Source organism: Dermacentor andersoni, chromosome 9, assembly GCF_023375885.2.
Source record: "Dermacentor andersoni chromosome 9, qqDerAnde1_hic_scaffold, whole genome shotgun sequence".
Lineage (NCBI taxonomy): Eukaryota > Metazoa > Arthropoda > Arachnida > Ixodida > Ixodidae > Dermacentor > Dermacentor andersoni.
In genome coordinates, this window is record NC_092822.1 from 126863419 (window position 1) to 126886182 (window position 22764).

Genomic DNA, 22764 nt, shown 5'->3' on the forward strand with positions numbered 1-22764 from the left:
TTTTCACGGGTTTTCGTTTGTACTCCTGTATATCACGAGCGCGTATTCGCAACTGCTAAATTACAAGTATTGCAAGTGCGGCGGCAAAAGGGACTGCCGTGCAATGCGTAGGACAAGAAGCCATGTAATACGTAGGACAGATAACTGGTTGACCCTTAGAGTTACAAAATGGGTACCAAGGGAAGGGAAGCGCAGCCGTGGTCGGCTGAATATTACGTGGGCGATGAAATCAGAAATTGTGCAAGCACAAGTTCGAATTCCTAAAGCTTAATTCGATATCGCTTGGAGAGGCGTTATGTAATTACTCCCCACTTGCCTTAGCTGATTCCTGTTTACACAGGAAATTCGCAGGCGAAAGTGTAATCAACAAGCGCAAGACAGGTGTTATTGGATATCGCTTAGGAGAGGCATTCGTCATGCAGCAAATGTAAAAGTATGCTGATGGCGATGACCAAAAAAATGCGCTTGCTCTTTCCCGTCATTGCAAGGCGAGAGCCCGTCAGTCTCGATGCCTTGAGGTGATCTACGAGGGTTTATTTGCCAGTCGCCTGCTCAAGTACAACGGCACGCCTGCTGTTAGAAGAGCGTAGATCCGCCGCCTTGATCGGCCCTGCCTAACTCTCCTAGGGCTAATCTTGCAGACCACTCCGACCTATTCAATACCTTGTCCGTTAACGCAAAGCACAACGTTGGCTAAGCTGCCCACAGAAGTGGGCACAGAGTAGTCGCCGTTGGCCGACGTTAGACCACAGTCAGTCACCAAGCATAAGCTGCATTGCCAATCCTAGTCTAGCCAATCTTCCGCTGGCCTGCACACGCTTGGGCAAAGCTGAACTAGAAGAGATTTTTCATTAGGCAACCTACAGATGTGCATGCCTTTGTTTGCGCGTACTAATACTTTCAAGTGCAATTTCTTTCCGTGGACGATTGTTCACGGCAACGTGTCACTGGTTGACACACGTTGTTTACCTCGGCTGGTTCAATTTTAGACGCAATAAACAATTTTTGTTCACTGTTCAAGCGCACTATATCTGTGGTATTATTTCCGCTTACTTCACGAGAGTAAAATAGCGTTGATTTATTTTCCTTTCCGTGTTTGCTAGTCGTGCTAGGCCTATAAAATTGTGCCGCAGCATGTTGGCGCTGATTTTTAAACGTTGCTCCGTTCACGAAACCCTGGCACAGTTACCGGGTGGACGGCGCGTGACGAGCCGCCATGTCCCAGCCCCAGGTGGGCGGCAAGAGCAAGGACGCGCAGCCGGAGTCGGCCACGGCGCCACCCTCGGTGACGGTGTCCAAGCCTGCGGGTTCGCCGGCGACGTCTTCCAGCCGCCTGCCAGCATCCTCGTCCAGTCGCGCCACTGTGAGCACCGTCACTGTGTATACTGGCTGTCTCGCACGTTCCTTTCGTTCACTTGCTTGTGCATATCGTGGTTTCATTCACGAACGCGGAAGCGCTGCTACATGCTGTGTCAACTATTGGAGTTTCTTGAATATCGTGGCAAAGAGGCGCAGCAATACACGTAGAAAAAAGAAAAAGCGAAAGAAGTTCACTTCTATTTCCACCGAATAGAGCTAATAGACAGAGAATGCGAAACGAAAACTGCTAGTACAGGTACAGTAGGAACGCAAAGCCACGTGTGCGTTCTCCATAAAAAAATATTCCTTGATTCTTCCCGTTTACAGCCATTGCTCTAGCAAATTCCCCTACGAATACATGCAACACAAGACAGACATAATTAGAGCATATAAACAGTGGGCCAAACGCGGCTTCATATTGGCAGATACCGGGAGGAAGAATCCCCGGCGTTGCCATAAACTGCAGTCCAAGATAGTATTGGTCCATCCCTTTGCCGCCTAACTTAGAGCAACTTCAGTCGCGTAATAGTCAAGCCAGTGTTGACCCCGTGGACGGGTCAGTGGCGTTCCGCGCTGTAGCTTCATAACTCGCTGTCTGCCATCGCATCAATGCCCTCAGCGTCAACTGACTATATAGACTTTGTTTCTGTTCACAGATCACACGCATGTTTCACAGTTTGCCATCATAAATTGCTTATGGCTTGCGTATACTGAATTTATGGCACAATTCCGTCTGCATGCTGGACGTAAAAAATACCATCATCAAGTTGGCATGAACAAAAACATATCACATACGCATAGTTTAACTCCGGCTGGTTATGATCCAATTGCCCTATTTTAGTCTAACAAGAAAAGTGTAAATAAATAGTAATAAGTAACTATCTATGCGATTACGAAAATCTCGAGTTGGTCTTGATGTTGGCACTGATTTTTAAACGTTGTTCCGTTCACGAAACCCTGGCACAGTCACCGGATGGACGGCGCGTGACGAGCCGCCATGTCCCAGCCCCAGGTGTTTCCGCTGACACGCATGCGGCTGCCGCTTTTCTATCGTACGGGTTCTTTTCAGTTCACCTCATGTGCAGCGCAGACCGTTTAAATAGAAATGAAAATCACGATGCTAGTACCCGCCAGCTAGTTTTCATTCCAAGATTAATGCTGCAGAAAGCTCAAAAAATACATGGACACTTCTTACGATGACTTTATGTGGAGTAAAACATTATGTGCTAAAACAACAAATCGGCTGCGTTGAGATTTGTCAAAAACTGTTTTCCTCTTTCCGTAACCTTATACAACGACAAGGACCCGGTGTTGGCTTTTAGTAAAACTTTGATTTGGTCGAGTTGGTTCATGGCTATTCAAAAGGCGCAGCGCGACTTCTTTGTTTGTTTCTTTTTTTTTTTGAGGGGGGAGGACTTGTTTTTGGAAGATGTGTCCTTTATGTGCTAATTATGATTATATCGATGGCAGCACACCAACGAGCTTGGAATTAGAGAAATGCAGCCGCTGTTGCTGAACACGTTGCTGATATTTGCTGAATCTCTAGACAAGCAACACGTGGCGTTAGCAAACTGAACAAGGACAGTTAGGATAATACTTACAGGCACACTTGATGGAATTAAAAACGCGAGCGATTAGGAAAGCGTCATACAACGGAAATGTTCCCCGAAAGAGCGATGCCCACCGGGTGCCATCGTGGTACAACGCAGCAGAGGGTACACCCTTACTTCCACGCACATCCGGGCCGACAAGAGACGGCGGAGTCCACGCTTTGCGGGAATTAATGCCTCGTTGCCGCCCACCAATGAGTTGCGCTACGGCCACACCGAAGCTCGCCTGCTCACTTTGTTTTCAACTCGCGGATATTGTAACAGTCCGTGTGGACAAAAAGCTCCATACAGTACAACCGAAGGGCTCTGTTGCATTGTCAAGCACCATGATGAGCTTCCACAAAAAAAAAAAAAAGAAGCGTGGCTGCAGTAGCGTCTACTGTACGGCTGAGTAGACTATAAATGTGATTGTTTTGGCGCAAACAACAATGGGCGGAAGGGAACACGGTGAGCGCCAGTGTACGGAGTGCACGAAATCGGACGCGCTGACAAGGACGAAGTATCGCTACATATAGACAACGCGGGATAATCTGCCTTCTGACTCGCAGACAAATCAACTTTCTAAGGGGTTGGTTGGTCACGTTAGTTTTCTCTACGCAGGAGTACTGAGAAAACAGAACTCAACTACAAAGGCCGATTCGGATCCTACCGACACTTCAAACGCACACACACGATTGATTTATACAAATTCGATTGGAAATAAACCATAAGAACACAGCAGACTTTCTCGCTCAGATAAAGGTCTGCTGACTTCAATTCGTGCAAGGAATAAATTCACAAAACTCCAGCGAACGTGCTTGCAGGCGACCACAGGACCGGCTATGCCGGCATCTTTCTGTAAAAGGGCTGGTCGGTTATTTACTAGCAAGAGCAGCTTCCACTCCTGTTCCTTTGGTTCTCGTAATCCGTCGTTCTGATTGGCTAACATTTTTACGATAGGCGGGACGTGATCTTGGTGCGATTGGATCGGCGACGGCGTTCTCCGCTGAAGCATGCTTTGGAGAAGCGTTCATCGCTAGTTCGACCGCGAAATGAGGATTAACCTTAAAGATCATGCTTTAGGTCGCGGAAAATCCACTTGCCCTTCTCAGATACAGACACAATTAGGGAATGCTTTTGTTGGACAACCGCTGGACCGATTTCAGTGAAATTTGTTACATTGCAGAAAAAAAATTTTTTGAGCTTGCTCCTTAACCATATTTATTTACGACTCTGGTTTCTTTACTTAATTTACCGAAAATGAGGTCTGAAAATGTTGACGAACGAGGTTTACAAGTTGCTTACTCTGCATCAAAAATAGACATCGGGGTTCTGCAAGCTACATCTGCTAGAGAATCTAAATACGACAAACTTGATATATAAATTTACAGCTGACGTGAAGTTGTTAGAACGTTTGCAGTATTCTTACTCACGAACTAGGAGAACAATTAAATACATTATTCTTGTCCGATTTTATAGTGGGTAAGGTTTAGGTTTACAAAGTTGTGAAATACTATTGGATTGATGATTTACAAAGTTGTAAACACGACATTTTAGTTTATTCAATGTTGCTATTTCCAACACTTGTTGAACAAGATTAGCAACCTAAATTAAGTATTCCTCTAAAGTAATAACTTAACTTTACCTTCTTTATTTTTTAAGTACAATAAAGTCCACCAAGTTTAGAGCAGTGGTTGCCTAGAAAAATAATTTCTCCATTTCCATGCATATATACAAGAGGCCGTCCACTCAAGACACATCACAAGAGCTAGGTCTTCCTCGCCGGTTTCTCCTCAAAAACAGGCGCCTAACAACGGCCGACGAAGCAAAACAAGTCACGCCAGAGAGCCGCGAAAATTGAAGACCCCAATTTACAGCCATTCGTGGTCGGGGGCTGCGGGTACTGATGCAAAGAAGCACACAGTTTGTCTTGAGTGCACGCTTACCTGCTTGTATTGGAGTGCCTTGGCTTTGTTGTCAGCCTGACGCCAAGTGCGTGCTACGCTGACAGCTGGAGAAGGGTGCCAAAATAGCGTACAAAATTAAAGGATTCCTGCTGCAGCGCATGCCCAAGCACGCGGCGACCGATTGCGTTTTGGTTTGTCGAAGGTACTAACATTGAACCTCAACAGACTGGCACGCTGCCGGCCAGCAAAGCTTGAGCCTGTTGAATGTTGGAGCATGCTATTGACACGCGCAAAATGATTGTTTATATATATATTTGGTGAATGTTATTTACGAGCCAATCAGTATTGAAATATTATCGCTCAGCACAAGGCGCGCCTTCCTCAATCTGAAGTTTCTCGTATGTTATCACTGTTTTGTCCATTGTTTGTTGTCACCAAACCTGGTGTCATCTGATTGTATGCACTAGACGAATTGCATTGTACTCTCTGCAAAACACCCGGGTACCAGCGATTACGCTGGTACTTTCGACGGCTCATGTACAAAACCAACGTGCTGGACCCGCAGATCAGAGTTCTGCGATTGCCCAATGTGTTCACCGCTATGGTTGTTTCAACTGTCACTCGCTTTTGTGGGCACAGGTTTTCCCAATTAATGTTTGGTTTCGTCATTCACGATTTTGCTGCACTCTTCTTCATCATCACTACATAGTTACACTATTCTGTAGATTCCGCTGTTCAAAATTAGAGCATGGCGACACTTTTAGCCAATCAGCGAGGCTGAAGCAACCCTCTGGGCCAATCAGAGCATAGAAGATGGCACATTTGGCAATACGGCGGAATTTGACAATGTCCTGAACCGTACTGCAGGTCCAGCAGCTGCGGTGCGACATTGCTTGCACTCCGGTGAACACATGGTACACTCTGTTCGGTTACGACAATTGCAGACATGCCGGCTGAGCGTCGTAGCAACAATTCGCAGAATGCGGTCGCGGGATCGAATCTCGGCCGCGGCGGCCGCATTTCGATGGGGACGAAATGCGAAAACACCGGTGTACTTAGATTTAGGTGCACGTTAAAGAACCTCAGGTGGTCGAAATTTTCGGAGTCTTCCCTACGGCTTGCCTCATAATCAGACAGTTGTTTTGGTACGTTAAACCCCATAATTTTTTAACCATTTGGAGAGTACTCGGAAAAGTGGGCTCATCCCGACGGAGGCACTCCATTGTTTTTTATTAGGAACTTGCTGCTATATTCCGGTGGCAATTTATATCCAGTGGCAATATAAACATTTTTCCGTTCACAAAACACTGCTGCTCGCGCAAGTGCACGGCGCGCATCGAGCAGCTAAGCCTGAGGCGGGCGGGAAGAGCACGGACGCGCAGCCGCCGACTTTCTTCGTGTCGATTGTGTTAAATCTATGTCACATCATGATAATCCTTTCATGTCTCCTATCATATTCGAGCACTTTAGTACACTTAATGGACTCGCTAAACCTTTCTTCGTCTTGTGGAACTGACAGTATCAACTATACATTTCTAAAACAGACTAAACATTACCCACCTTTTGGCTGAACTCTTCGAATAGTCGCTTGATCATGGTATCCTTCCTTTTGACTGGAAGATTCGGAGGGTGGTTCCTATTAATTAATCGGGCCACAAACATTCTCCATTAATTTATTGACCCATTTCGCTAACAAGTATCCCTTGCAAACTGATGTAGGACGTATTCTACAGTCATATCTTTAACTTTTTGGAATGAAAATTTTTCTTTACGTCATCACAAGGCATCACACGGCTCCAGGCGTTCGTTTTCTTGCAAAACTCAATGACCTCTTTTTGCTCACCGCTTGTACTCTATACAAGTCAAGAATTCCAGAATTGATTGCGCCTTTCTGGACTTCTGGAAGGCTTTTGATAAGGTTACTCAAGTGCAGCCTACGCGGAAACTTTCCTCTTTAAACCTTGACCGTAATGTACTCACCTGGCTCGAATACTTTCTAATCAATCGCCGACGATATGTTTCTGTCAACGGTCATGATTCACTCTGAATTAACGTAGCATCAGGAGTTCCACAAGGCTTTGTGTTATGTCCATTGCTTTTTCTAATATCGAATAACGACGCGCTCGGTTGTGTGTCATCTTCAATTCATCTATACGCCGATGACTGTTTACAGCATCCGGAGATTCGTAATGATAACGACCAGGAAATTATACAGACTGATCTAAATAACATCGCCGCTTGGTGTAAAAAGCGGCTCATGGAACTAAACCCCAAGAAATGCAAGCTGATCACGGTTACATCACGCGACGTGTGTGTTCCCGCATATATCCTTAACAACGTCCAGCTTGAACAACAAGTTTAATGCTACCGCTATTTATGTGTAACTATATCATCTGACTTATCCTGGAGATGTCACATGGACTCCATAATCAATAAGGCCAATTGTATGTTAGGCTACTTGCGGCAAAACTTTAGCAAGTTCCCTCATCAGTGAAAGTACTATTGTATAAAACACTAGTTCGATCTAAGTTGGAATACGCTGCTGCTATTTGGGACCCATACAATGCTATTCTTGTTAATTCGCTTGAAATAGCACAAGATAATTCCACTTGTTTCATTCATTCAAACTATGATTGTATTTCTAGCACACCATTTATGGAAAGCCACTTGTGTCTATCATCTTTATAACTACGAAGAGAGTATTTCATCATCATATCCTTAACAGGGAGCTCATTCTAGCACGTACTTATCTGTCATCTCGGGTTGATCGCCGTCATAAAGTAACACAAGTGGCACCCATAAGGTGGCACCCACGACGAAAATGGAAGAGAGACTAGTCTAGAGGAATTTGAAATCCCACAAGAAACGCCGGAACAAGTAAAGAAAGCCTTGGGAGCTATGCAAAGGGGGAAGGCAGCTGGGGAGGATCAAGTAACAGCGGATTTGTTGAAGGATGGTGGGCAGATTGTTCTAGAAAAACTGGCTACCCTGTATACGCAATGCCTCATGATTTCGAGCGTACCGGAATCTTGGAAGAACGCTAACATAATCCTAATTCATAAGAAAGGAGACGCCAAGGACTTGAAAAATTATAGACCGATTAGCTTACTGTCTATTGCCTACAAAGTATTTACTAAGGTAATTGCAAATAGAACCAGTAACACCTTAGACTTCCGTCAACCAAAGGACCAGGCAGGATTCCGTAAAGGCTACTCAACAACAGACTATATTCACACTATCAATCAGGTGAGAGAGAAATGTGCAGAATATAACCAACCCTTATATATAGCTTTCATTGATTACGAGAAAGCGTTTGATTCAGTCGAAACCTCAGCAGTCATGGAGGCATTACGGAATCAGGGTGTAGATGAGCCATATGTAAAAATACTGGAAGATATCTATAGCGGCTCCACAGCCACCGTAGTCCTCCACAAAGAAAGCAACAAAATCCCTATAAAGAAAGGCGTCAGACAGGGAGATACGATATCTCCAATGCTATTCACAGCATGTTTACAGGAGGTATTCAGAGGCCTGGAGTGGGAAGAATTGGGGATAAAAGTTGATGGAGAATACCTTAGCAACTTGCGATTCGCTGATGATATTGCCTTGTTTAGTAACTCAGGAGACCAATTGCAATGCATGCTCACTGACCTGGAGAGGCAAAGCAGAAGATTGGGTCTAAAAATTAATCTGCAGAAAACTAAAGTAATGTTTAACAGTCTCGGAAGCGAACAGCAATTTACAATAGGTTGCGAGGCACTGGAAGTGGTAAGGGAATACATCTACTTAGGACAGGTAGTGACTGCGGATGCGGACCATGAGAACGAAATAATCAGAAGAATAAGAATGGACTGGGATGCGTCTGGCAGGCATTCTCAGATCATGAACAGCAGGTTGCCATTATACTTCAAGAGAAAAGTGTGTAACACCTGTCTCTTACCAGTACTCACATACGGGGCAGGAACCTGGAGGTTTACGAAAAGGGTTCTACTTAAATTGAGGACGACGCAACGAACTATGGAAAGATGAATGATAGGTGTGACGTTGAGAGATAAGACAACAGCAGATTGGGTGAGGGAACAAACGCGAGTTAATGACATCTTAGTTCAAATCAAGAAAAAGAAATGGGCATGGGCAGGACATGTAATGAGGAGGGAAGATAACCGATGGTCAATAAAGGTTACGGACTGGATTCCAAGGGAAGGAAAGCGTAGCAGGGGGCGGCAGAAAGTTAGGTGGGCGGATGAGATTAAGAAGTTTGCAGGGACAACATGACCACAATTAGTACATGACGTGGGTAGTTGGAGAAATATGGGAAAGGCCTTTGCGCTGCAGTGGGCGTAACCAGGCTGATGATGATGTTAAAGTAACAGGCACTTTTTGTCACACAAGCAGGTTTTTATATTCATTTTTTCCACATAGAACGAACGACTGGATTTACCTTCCTGATGATATCGTGTCAATCGAACACAGCGAACTTTTCCGCCGGATCTTGTTTGCTTTTTTCCAACTGTGAACGTCGTAGCGACATGCGCGTTAGTTGCGCAATCGCTGTCGCGCCGTATTTTCCTTTTGTCCAGTTCAGATATCGGTAGGTTTATGTAATTATTATGCCACAGTATTCTTGTTGTTTATATAAACTTGTAGTAATCGTTGTTATTGTTTTTCGCATGTGCCCCACTCGCCTCTATAATGCCTTTGCGTTTGAAGGTATGTGAAACAAATAAATAAATGAATGAAAAAGCGAAATGTGGGGGCGCGGCGTATGTGCGTGTTTTGCTGCTTTAATTATTCCGGCAGTGTTTGACAGCGTACTCGGTTTATCGCAATCAGGGGGTAAAACCAAAACTAAACTGAGGACCTCAAACCGAAAAAAAAAAAAACGTTGTTTTTACTCGAAACAGATTTGAACCGGAATGTTACGACTTTTTTCTCTCTGGAGTCAAACTGAAAACAAAAGTAAACAGTTTTCGATGCAAGACGGCCAATGTTTCTGAGGCTTTTCACCGATATAATGTTTGCACTTGTGGCTCAATTATGCCTGTGCGTCGAATGTGCCTTATTCTGTCCTCGTGCTCTCCTGCGCTCAGACCCTTTAGTCAACAATGCTAACTGATTTGTAAATACACTTAATTGGGCCTTGAACCAGAAGTAGGAGCACTATTCGTACGGTTTTGAACGTGTCACAGCCAGGGTATGACTTAGTAATGCACTCGCAAGCGTTTGAAATTTACCACCATCAAATTTTTTTGTTATTGTTGTTGTTAGGAGGAGACCTCTATACAATGACTGAAAAAAAAAGCGCTTCCTATTTGTGTTGTGCATCTAATCGTAGAGGTAGGTGCAATAGAAATAACATATTGCTTCTCAAATGTGTTTCCGCAACATCACTTTTAAATGGAAGCTCTCATTGCCCACTATCCTGTGTTGTTGCGAGTGTTATACCAGACGGCATGACCTGCTTTCTTGGTGGTGACGTTTTCTGAAGAAATGGGAGAGAAAAGGGGAGCTTGCTTCGTGCAAGTGAAAATAGTGCAAACAAAGGCATTTCACAAGAACATTCACATATGTGGCCGGGTCCCCTCTTGAAAGCTCCCACTGGTGAAAACTTGCAGGATGGAGCGCTACGGGTAGAGTGCTTATAATTTTGCCTCGATGTTTAAAGGTTGTGCACAGCTATACGAAGGGGAAGACGACGGCTCGCATTCCAATGTCGCACCTCAAACAGCAATTTGTAGATTTGTATTGCATACTATGAGAAGTCTTCCCGGTAGAAAACAAAATGACAGTCTCATAAGTGTCAGAGCCGTGCCGGTTGCCCCTAAATTCAATTTTGGCCGCTCGTCTGTGTTCCTGCCAAATAGAGTCCTGGGGACGAATTCACAAAACGTTTAGCTTGTAAGTGAGAGCAGCATTCCGGGCAAGTTGGTAAGGCATTACTCAAGGATTATTACGCAACAAAAAAGACATGGACGTAAGAGAAGAAGAACACACACCAAGCGCCAACTTTCAACTTAATTTATTGGGCGACTGAATCGGTTTCAATATGTGAAGCACTATATATAAACCGATTCAGTGGCACAATAAATTTAATAGAAAGTTCGCGCTTCGTGTGTGTTCTTCTCTTACGTCCGTGTGTTTTAAGTTGCACAATAATACCTAACTTTGGAAGTTGTTTTTGCCATTGGCTGACCACCTTTGCCTTTATGATGTCCAGGATTGGCAAAGCATCAGAATTGCGTGAAATTTTTTTACGAAGAATGCTAGCGCAAGGACATTTTGTGAATATGGACTCGGGACCCATGTTCACAAACCTTTGCTTTAGCGCCAAGTAACAACCGGCCGTTCAGAAAAAATACATATATTACTGTACCCCTGGCAGGACATGCCAACGGAGGCAAGCATGAAGGATCTGTCAGATTCAAGGCTGGCCCATTCGGACAAGAGCGTGTACACAGTCTTGTCATAATAATCATCACTACCCTAGCTTTCTTGTTCTCATCTTTCCCTTTCTGTCGCACAGAAGAGTAGCAGGCCAAAGGACTCCCTCTAACTTTCCTCAATAATTTCACCGGTCTCGTTCTAACTGAAGCATCGCTTCATGTAGCTTCTAGCATTGAATGTGCTTAACTCATCTTCAACCACTAGTTACGTGTTGTCTAAAGAAGGTATTATTTGCGTGCAGCTTAGCAGCACCGTCGATCATTTTACAAAATAAATGTATGTTGTTTCCCTGTAATTATTCAGATGCGGTAATAACCACTTTTAACAGTTATGTTTTTTTTTTTTTTCTTCCGTGTTGAATCAGGACTGAGCCGTCTTCGCTCACTCGGAACGAAACACGGAACGGAAAGTTTCGTTATGACATTCTGATACTACTAGATCATTCAGCGTAGTTAGCACCTACGACGGTTTCGCATTTACCAAACGCGAGAGGCGAAAGCTGGAAAATAGGTCAAATTTGGCAACTAACGTTGTATGTTGTCATATTTTGCAGTGTCATGTTTTGCTGATGCCACGCACCGTGGGAGTCGGTTTTACCAAAACTTGCTCGTAATCACTTCGTTCAGCCTAGACTGACTCGCGTGAGCGGAGTAGGAAAAGCGTCGGACTGCGTAATTAAAGAAAAAAAAAACTGCATTATCTTCAATATCGGCTTACATTTTCAGAAAGCACACACGCACGAAATTGGCCCACATTTTTAGACTGCACACAACTACGGCCACAACCCACAATTTTAGGCTTCCCAACCTTCGGTATCGGCTACCGAAAAAGGCTAGGATACCCGATGCGGTAAAGGGGGGAAGGGGTTACTCCTTACTAAGAATGTCATTGTTTTTAAACAGACGAGCATGCATAGCCAATCTAGCGCAATGCGTTCAAATGTGCTGGCTGGAAATTTACCATTCCTGGTTCTTGCGCTGCCTGGGCGATGTTTGTGGTGATGCGGCCTTTTAGCAACCTAAAGGGAACATTCTTACATCACAGCGGCCACTGACAAACACAAAGTTCACAACAGCCACCAAGTCCCCAATGAACACTAAGGCTTCTAATAAACTTTTGCCTCATTGAGTGTCTTGCCTTGCGTAGGTGCAATTAGTGCAACATAACGATCCTCTTTTTTCAGGTTCAGGGGTCCGCTCTAGTATCCGAAGTTATCGGCGCTGTACCTGTCACTGAAGAGAGGAACCCGAAAAAGTAAGCCTGTCCATGCCATAAAAATGTTCTTGCTTCCACCGGTGATTTATTTGTGGCATGCTATAGCTTTTTTTTAAATTAAACATCTCCAATAATTTTCGCTGTTTGTTTCTCGACTTCATTATACGTTGGATTCATATGGTACTGAATAAAGAAAATTAGCTCCCTTGGTTCCCTATCTTCTCGGTAATTACACAGCCAGGGTCTCAACTTCGGCAGCTTCGGAGCTTTCACGAAGCGCAAGTTTATTGTCCAGCTGTCTGCCGCTATAGTTTACGTATTATGTTGTGCCTGCGGTCAAAAAGGATGTGCCACATCCGCTCACATGGGTATGAGTGGCGCTGACTAACGCTGAAACAGGCTAGGTGACGTCGCCACCACATTTCAGAGGGGATGCCAATAAATCCCGATCTTCATTAGGGTGATATCTTCATTCTCAAGAAAGAATAAACATTTCGGGGCGTTTATTGCTCGTGTACATTAATCGTGACCTTTCTTTCTCGCATTTCCGTGCAAAACTCGGCGCTCGCTACTTTCCTGTCACGCTGATAACACGCATGTCATTCGTGAACCCGAAGTACACTGGCCGCAGCTTTAAAGAAAGGAAATGAAAGCAAAATAGGTGACCATTATTGTTAGGGGACAAGATAAGTCTCAAGGGGTGCAAGCGTTTTTTAGAGTGTTGTCGACATGAATAACACAGCCCTCGCTGTAGCTCAGTTAGAGGTTAGAGCATCGCGCGTCTTGTGCACAGGACATTGGTTCTGCTGCCACTGGCGGCAAATATTTTTTCATCCACTATAATTTCCTCTGGCTTCAGTCTTTATATATTTTGGAGTAAAAACAACAAATCATGTCCCGTATGCTTTCCTTGAGTTCACGTGGTCATGACTAACGAAAATCGGGTCACCCGGTTGCCTTTCTTCTCGTTCACCTGCTCGTAAGGATAAATGGGGCAGTTTCTCTAATTCTGCCTTACCGCTACCATCTGGATTGACGAATCTTGGAAAAATTCGCTTTATACATGAGACTCGTTCCTGGTCAAATATACAAAAAAAATATGCCAGGGACACTGCACACGTATATTAGCAAAATTGCAGTGCATGATTCTGAATTGATCCATCCAACCTACGTTTTTACTACATATATTTGTTGGCTCCAATTAAAATAGTAGCGCTATGAAATAACGATGCGGAGACAGCATGAAAGGGAAGCCAACCTGAATGAGAAAGCAATTTTTTGTGTTGGTTTTCCTATCGTATGTTTCCTAAGGCTCCGTAGCGCTGCTTTACACTAGTATTACATTTACTTATAAAGACGTTTACCTTTTCTTATAGGGGAACGGGGGGACGGACCACGACTACTTGTTCTAACCGTCCTCGTTGGCCGATGCCGCAGATTGTGTAGTACCATTATCATCAGTCAATTTCTTTAATGTGTGCGATCAGGACGAAGGCTTCTCCCAGCGTCTCCCCTGTGGCCCTCCATTGTAGAATACCTTGCCTTAAACGAACCAGTTCGCCTGGTTGAATAAAGTGAAGTGTTTCTCCGATCCTGTTGAAAATTATCTTGGTGACTATTTAATACAATACGGAAAGTATATCAACAGACACATAATTATTTCATTCCCTACCGTCTCCATCTTTATGGATTAGTACAATGTTGGCATAACTTCCAACTTTCTGGTTAGCTTGAAGTCGTGACGCATTGCGTAAAATGTCTTGCAAGCTTTTCAAGTTTAATATCTTCACCATTTTTCAATGAGTCGACTGTTCGAATGTAACTTCTGCAGCCGCTTTTCGCCGGGACGTGTCTCGCAAAAGCCTTCTAGTCTCATTACAAGTTATACAAGTATTGTGTCACGTAGAAGTGGCGGTGAAGTACATAGTAGAGAAAACTGTGAATCACGAAAGTAACTGTTTATTCGGCTCATTATTTATTGGCCTCTTTAAAAGTAACTCTTTATTTACTGTTCCCAGAAAAAAGAAGTCAAGCAGAATGATAGCGCCGAGTAAGTCGGCGATCGTCGAAAACCTCATGTACAGGTGCAGCGCATCGGCTTTCATACATGACTCGTCGAAGGTTCCAGGGTAATCGCTCGCGCTCGCGTGCCTCCCAGAAATTACTACAGTATTCGCGTCGCGCATACAATCTGATTACGCAAGGTTCCGCGAGAACATAACAGATAGAATGATCGACTGCAGTCGAGTAAGTTCCATATCATGAAGGCGCGTCTTGCGCTGAGCGATAGCTGTAAGCTGTTAGCGGGTGAATTGCAGTCCCCGAGAAAAGGATACATAAGTACACGTGTCAATGCCCGCCTCTTTAAAAGCACCGTACCGATGCTACAAACACGAGAGCAAAGTAAAAGCTTCGCAGAAGGGCGAAACAATGAATGCGATAGCAGCATGTTAGGATATTGCACGGGGTCTAAGACTAGTGGCTGTAGTGGCAGCATCAGTTGAAGCAAACGTAAGCTAAATAAAAACTGGCTGTTGTGCCAAGGGTCCTTTGTTTCAATCCTGTCATTGGGCAATTTCATCTATGCTTATTAATTAAAGCTGACGTCCTTTTAGCGGCTTTACCACGCTTTCCTGTATCGGGTAGAATTCAAACCTCTTTCCTGGGCTGATCCCGAGGTAGTGCAGAGCCTCATTATTAAAATTATATAATTTTCGCGTTTGAGCTCTGTTACTGTTTCGCACATTTAATATTTCAATCTGAAAAGATTTAAGATAAAAGACACGCGCTGTCAGTCTTTCCCTTCATTACATTTCTTTGTGGGCTACCTTTCTAAAAGATCTTCTAATTTTGACAACGATGCAAGAACTTTTATAAACAACCTTAGTGATAGCATGGTGCGCATCTCATGTAGCATGGCGCGGCATATAGCATGTATTATATATACACCCGGAAGCTCGTGGCGACGCTGACGGCAAGAATTCGCTTGGAGTGTCCATAGAATTGCTGTCACAATAAAAAACAAAAAGAACACATGTAGTATGGAGAAACAACAAACAAACAAACAAATGCACAAAGCCTGAGAGTAGGTTAGCGCTTGCAGAAGGTCCTAAGACGCACAACATTAACTACTTCGGGTCGCGAGTGCGGCCGCTACGATTGCGTAATTCCGTCTGGCAAGAACTCATGTTCCACTGCACAAATACATCGGATGACTTACACGGTCCGAAAAAGCGTCGCGAAATTTTCTCACTTAGTCCTCATCGGGGTATCGGGGTCAAAACCCAAGCCTGGTCTGGTATTCCACGCAGCGTCATCGAATACTGTAGTGTCGGCATTGCGTCCTTTGCTGATGCTCTATGCGCAGGTATGCTTCTTCGGTGTGCTACGGGTATGCGGCGAATTCGCGAGTCTCTTCATCGGTGACGTGCGGTAGCTTGGCGTCAAAAGTCCTCGTGGGGATTCTTCCGTAAAGCATCTTGAATGGCGTTATCTCTGTTGCTTCTTGCACTGCTGTGTTGTAAGCTAACGTTACGTACGGAAGGACGGCATCCCAAATGTTGTTTGAATGGTGTGATCTCTGTTGTTTCTTGCACGGCTGTGTTGTAAGCTAACGTTACGTACAGAAGGATGGCATCCCAAATGTTGTGTTCGACGTCGACCACTAACTTATTGGCGAGCGCCTTGTTCAGACTTTCTGTTAGACCATTCTTCCGCACTTCATAGTTGGTTGTGCTCCAGTGACTTCTCTAGATCAGGGGCGCGCCCATTGGTGGGGGAGGGGTGTGCGGGGGAAGGGGGGGGCTTATGGGGCTCAAATTCCTCCCCGAAAATTTTTCGTGCTGTCCATGCACCGCCAACCGAAACAACCCCCGGCGTCGGAAATCGTTCTGGATTTCGTCTAGAATGTATTTCTCGCGCTCAAAAAGACATTTCAGCGTGCACATTGCGAACTCGGCCTGGATTTTGAGGCCACAGCTATGCGCCGGAAGTCACATAACTCTGGGACCCCAACCGAGCACCAAGTTTCAAAGGAATTTTGATGGCGAGCGGGCTCGTCGCGGCATCTCGCTGAGTCCACGGAATCTACGGAGCGCATGAATTTCAATTCCGATACTTTATGGCTATAAAGTTCTCACAAACGTTTGATGCGAAAGATGCAGTGACCGCACAGTTCCAAGAATAAGTGTTTCAAGATGTATGAAACATATTTGAAATACCATTACTTTCATCAGTGCTTTTGCTATTGATGCACTACCCTGCTGTGCACAACTGTGTAGACAGCTTCTCAATGGGTTAAGCTCTGCGGAAGAAATACCATCAGCACCACAAGAAAGGGAATGTTTAAGGCACTCCATACACTTGAAAACAAGGTTTTCATTGTCAGATAGCGAACACACCATGCCAGACTGGGAAGGTTAGTTGAATCATATTTCACGCCATATAGCAAACAGAAATGCTCTGCAAAGGCATCAGCAGTGTTTCAGACATCACCATTTTCATCAAGAAGACGTGCATCCTTGGCGCTCTTTTTAGTGAGAGCGCACAAAGCTCAAGAAATATTTTGAAATATGTGTCACACTGGCTTCAACACAATCAATGTGGTCGTAGTGATGATTGTAATAATAATAATAATAATAATAATAATAAATATAATATTAATGGTTACTTGGCACTCTAGGCAAAAAAAAAAAGGCTGATACCTGTATGTTAGAGCGTCTGATAGCCAGCCATCTAGAGCAGGAATTTCAATTCCCCCCCTCCCCCCCGTGCACACACATGCACGCACACACACACTTGCTCCATCACACAGCACGGCTCAGACGAACACAGTCGATGGGTGCACAACACATAAGATTGCCAATTCAGTCTAGTCGCAAGGAAGGAGAATCCAAATGGCCAGGGAAGTAGAAAGAAAGCTCTGTATGCCAGATCTAATCATGGAGTTGTGGTGTCGGGCCATACAGGCGTGGTTAGGGCTCAGGCTGTGCTGGCCACTAGTTAAGACGAACTGAAGAAGAAAGATCTGCTGTCCAGAGAGCCGTCAAGCACGCTGTAGTATAGACTAGTGCAACGCTGCGCTGGTATTGCAGTGTGTGCTACCTGAGGGGTTTGAGGCAAGTTTAGTAGGCTTGCATGAGCTTGCGACAACCAAAAAGACGGGAGTAGAGGGTCCGTGTTGTCCGGCGCTGAACAAGCTAGCATCGCGAGTTTGGTACGGGGACTATACTGACAAGCAGTACTCAAGTCATGACAGAATGATAGTAGTGTAGAGTGCTCAAAAAACCTTAGGTAACCAGGGAAGGAAGACACAGGACACAAACCCGAGAATGGTCCGATGCTTACATGCAGTGCTGGTGACGTATGCGGAAAAGTTGAGAGAAGAGCTGAATGTTACACCCGGAATGGGAAGGGCCCGAACAGTCTTTATAGAGGTGCCTCCGAGGTAGTAGGTTGGAGACGCAGCAGTTTTGTTGTGACTGATACGCATGGCCGCACTTTTTGCAGTGATATTACAAGGCTTGTTATTGTAGGCCCAGTCGTTCACCTTTACGGAATTTATTTATTTCAAGCACACATGCTGTGCATCGGCATACAGTTGTGTAAGTGTTAACTTGTAAATCAAACACATTCTGTGCAGATGCATTAGTGCCTTGGTTTTGAATAGATCTTTGTCCTGACTACAACTTATAGTATCGCAGCAAGAAATATTTTAGTAAAAGCACTTCTTGTTGGGCTAGTTGGTAGCTGTTCATTATAAAATATGAAGACGCCAAATAAACAGGCACACACAAGAGAAGAGAACGGGACAGGCGCCCTGTCCCGTTCTCTTCTCTTGTGTGTGTCTGTTTATTTGGCGTCTTCATATATTATAATTTTAGTAGAAGCTGAAGGGATTGCAGCAGTTTAAGCATACCGACTGCACAAAGCCCTGATGACACCTTTTCACCTTACCCACAATGCACTCACACCATCTACACTTTCCATAAAAAAAGTGAGGTAAAAAGTCAATCACAATTTCATTGACTCTACCTGCTGCTTCTGAAGCAGGGATCGAAGCAATCCTGGTATACGCTGCTACATGCATAGGCCTTGCATGATGTAGGTCCTGCTATGCATTGCACACGGGGCACACGTTGCAAACAGATCATTTCTTTTTGCAGTGCTCAAGTATAAGGATACATTGACTCAAGCATGACTGCGCTACCACATATGCTTCAGTGCGCCAGTGTGCCTGAGTGCTACACGAGCGATTTATCCTCAACTAGCCCAAAGGACGCGTGCACTTGAATGAAGTGAGTGAAGTAGTACAGTGACCTTGTACTGAAATGGTTCCACATGCCGAATAGAAGAGCGCACTTTCAGCTGAAACGGGCGGCATGGCTGATTATGTACGTACTTCCCATTTTTCGGCTACCAGTGTCTTTCGCTTTCGAAAGTTATCTTTGCCACTGGAAACAGCGCAGAGCTTACCCGTTAAACTTGACTCACCCGAGACCACACGAAACATGCCGTGGTTTACCACCCCAAGTTCCACACGGTTCATTCACCGCATCGCACAAAGTCAGGAGTGCCATATTTTAAATCACTGCAGCAACAAAGAGAACTGAAAATTCATTTCCTTCGACAGAGTTTCTCTGATGGGCTCGCTCACTCGCCAGTTGCGAACTCGATGGACGCGCTAGGCCTAAGCGTAACGTAAACAACATCGGCGGTAGACGAGTGCTGATTATCCAAATTTAGGAGCTCGTAAACATGTTTCCACTCGTTTTAAGCACGGCAAAATATACATACAAAGAGCACAGACGTTGCGGCAATCGCGATTCGATTGTCTGTTTTAGCAGACGATCGCACTGAGCCCGGCGGAACCCAGTGGGCAAGTTGGATTAGTCGGCGTCGTTCGAAGTCGCTTCGGATCCACGTCGCACTGCCACAACCCACGGTCATCAGTCGTGTCGTTGTCGGCCTACTATTACAAGACTGTCTTTCAGGAACACTGTCGCGCGCGTTGTGCGTCCAAAGGACTCGGATGATCGTTGGTGTCGGCACCTTCGCATTTGGTACATGTTTTGCATGGGCGGCCATCATAGGCATAGCAGCCGGAGGCTGCGCAGGCTCCGATTGGTTGACGCCGGCGACGCGTCGCAGCCTCTCATTGGTGCACGCCGGTGAAGCTTCGCCTCGCGTCGGCGAGCTTCTAGCATCGGCAGTCGACATAATCACTGCGCGTCGTCACGCTTCGTCCTGTTCCCTACCGACGCTTTTGACGCTCTCGACGCTTCGGCGCGTGCCGAAGCATTCCGACACGTGCCAGTGTTTGGGGCATAGGGGCCCAAACATGGTGAATCCGCCCGTCTTTCCCGCCCTCGTGCGCCTGCGAGCGGACGCTTAAAAGGCGGATGGTGTCGCAAAACTTGATGCACGCTGAATCAGCACGAGCAGATCGCACGCGCTCTCCTATTGGGCGACGCGGCCTGTTGACAGCTGGCAACCATTCGGCGGAGAAAAGGTGTTCAAGGTTGGCAACTACCTTTGACAGCAGACATCGCCTCCATTACGTAGAGGAGGCGCTCCAGCAGACGACGCTGGCATGTTTTTGCAGATGTGATTTCAAGTTTCTGCCTCTCGGTGAAAATGCGACTCTAGGCTGCCACATTATGTTCTGGAGCCACATGTGTTGCATCGCACCCATTTTCTTATCTGCGCCACCTTTTAACGATGTATTGCAATCGCATCATGCCGCAACATGCGACGTATTCTCGGACGATTACTTTCAGTGCGCTCTGTCTTGGCTGGTTGAGCAAAACCTCTCGAATTATCCAACGTGCTGCGTTCTACGTCACGCGAGAGTGATAGCGTCGCCGGAAGTGATTCGTCCGAAATCCTCGTGTTCGGTGGGGTGGCGCAGTTTCTGTAGTGCTAGTGACAGCTTACAAGAATACGGAACACATGCACATCTGTCGCGGAGTACGGCTGCGTAGGTCGCCAAGACACAGCTCTTTGCCACTGAGCACGCATGTAAGGCACCGAGTACAGCTTGCTTATGCGCTTGCATTTGCTTGCTCATGCTTCTTACCCCTCTGACAATTTTAAGAGCGTTCTTAAACACTTGGATGCATGAAATGCTTTTCCTTTTTTTAAATCGAAAGATGAGGCATCAAACATGCATATTAGAAATTTATTACTTGCAGCTTATAAACTTTGCGAACAAGATATAACCTTAAATGTTGCTGAAATGGTGCTCACCGATGAATGAAGTTCTCACCGTGTGCAAAAAGGGTTGTGCATAAATTGTTACCTTCATGCAGGAAGGGATTGAAAGTTAAGCAATGAGTGAGCAATTCATTATGATAGGCATAAAAGCAATATGCACGTGTAGCGGTAACCTTATGCAGATATATACTCATGAGATGTTTCCAAGGGTAGTATTTACTTCAAAGCAAATAATTTATATTGCTGATAAGAGGACTTATTTTGAGTGAAATCACACAATTGCATTCTTTCTTGCCAGCCTGGGTGGCCAATCTGTTGCAATTTTACTACTTAGACGTACTTAATTTAAGATTACAACAATATAAAAAAAGCACTACCAAAGTGCACAAAATTAAGCAGTACTATCATGGGCATGCTCCCTCTCTCACCCATGGCAGCAAACAAAGATGATCGACTTCAGTCTGTTTGATATTGTCAACATCACACATGCATGTTCTATTTTGATTGCTCTACACATAGAAAATAAGCTCACACAGGATGCACATGGCACATGAGCTATTGTAAGCTCTTCTTGGGTTATTTGAGTTAGTTGGGCATGGGCTGCATGTTGTTTATGTATTTATGCAGTAACAACCTAGCTAGTTGATCATCATCATCATCATAAGCCTTGTTACTCCCACTGCAGGGCAAAGACCTCTCCCATAGTTCTCGAACTACCCCGGTCATGTACTAATTGTGGTCATGTTGTCCCTGCAAACTTCTTAATCTCATCCGCCCACCTAACTTTCTGCCGCCCCCTGCTACGCTTTCCTTCCCTTGGAATCCGGTCCGTAACCCTTAATGACTATCGGTTATCTTCCCTCCTCATTACATGTCCTGCCCATGCCCATTTCTTTTTCTTGATTTGAACTAAGATGTCATTAACTCGCGTTTGTTCCCTCAGCCTATCTGCTCTTTTCTTATCCCTTAACGTTACACCCATCATTTTTCTTTCCATAGCTCACTGCGTCGTCCTCAATTTAAGTAGAACCCTTTTCGTAAGCTTCCAGGTTTCTGCCCCGTACGTGAGTACTGGTAAGACACAGCTTTTGTACACTTTTCTCTTGAGGGATAATAGCAACCTGCTGTTCACGATTTGAGAATGCCTGCCAAACGCATGCCAGCCCATTCTTATTATTGTGATTATTTCAGTCTCATGATCCGGATACGTGGTCACTATCTGCCCTAAGTAGATGTATTCCCTTACCACTACGAGTGCCTCGCTACCTATCGTAAACTGCTGTTCTGTTCTGAGACTATTAAACATTACTTTAGTTTTCTGCAGTTTAATGTTTAGACCCACCCTTCTGCTTTGCCACTCCTGGTCAGTGAGCTTGCATTGCAATTCGTCCCCTGAGTTACTAAGCAAAGAAATATCATCAGCGAATCGCAGGTTACTGAGGCATTCTTCATTAACTTTTATCCCCAATTCTTCCCAATCGAGGTTTCTGAATACCTCCTGTAAACACGCTGTGAATAGCATTGGAGAGATCGTATGTCCCTGCCTGACGCCTTTCTTTATTGGAATTGTGTTTCTTTCCTTATGGAGGACTACGGTGGCTGTGGAGCCGCTATAGATATTTTTGAGTATTTTTACATACGGCTCGTCTGCACCATGGTTCCGCAATGCCTCCATGACTGCTGAGGTTTCGACTGAATAAAACGCTTTCTCGTAATCAATGAAAGCTATATATAAGGGTTGATTATATTCCGCACATTTCTCTATCACCTGATTGATAGTGTGAATATAGTTTATTGTTGAGTAGCCTTTACGGAATCCTGCCTGGTCCTTTGGTTTGAAAGAAGTTCAAGGTGTTTCTGAGTCTATTGGCGATTACCTTAGTAAATAGTTTGTAGGCAACGGACAGTAAGCTGATTGGTCTATAATTCTTCAAGTCCAACATCTTACACCCGCGAATGATAGGTAGCAGTAAGCTTACAGATAGATGAAAGCACACCGGAAAAACATTTAATGGACATACTTTGCAGGCCCAAGT

At 44.9% G+C, this 22764-nt stretch overlaps 1 protein-coding gene across 1 annotated transcript in view; it reads left to right on the top strand.

The window, feature by feature from the left end:
* Positions 1-22764, top strand: part of LOC129384480 (uncharacterized) — a 62273-nt gene that overhangs the window by 36311 nt on the left and 3198 nt on the right. The window contains exons 2-3 of the mRNA XM_055069968.1: positions 1186-1363; positions 12483-12553. Coding sequence (XP_054925943.1) covers positions 1217-1363; positions 12483-12553 — 218 coding nt within the window. The 5' untranslated portion in view covers positions 1186-1216. The remainder of the gene's footprint in view (positions 1-1185; positions 1364-12482; positions 12554-22764) is intronic.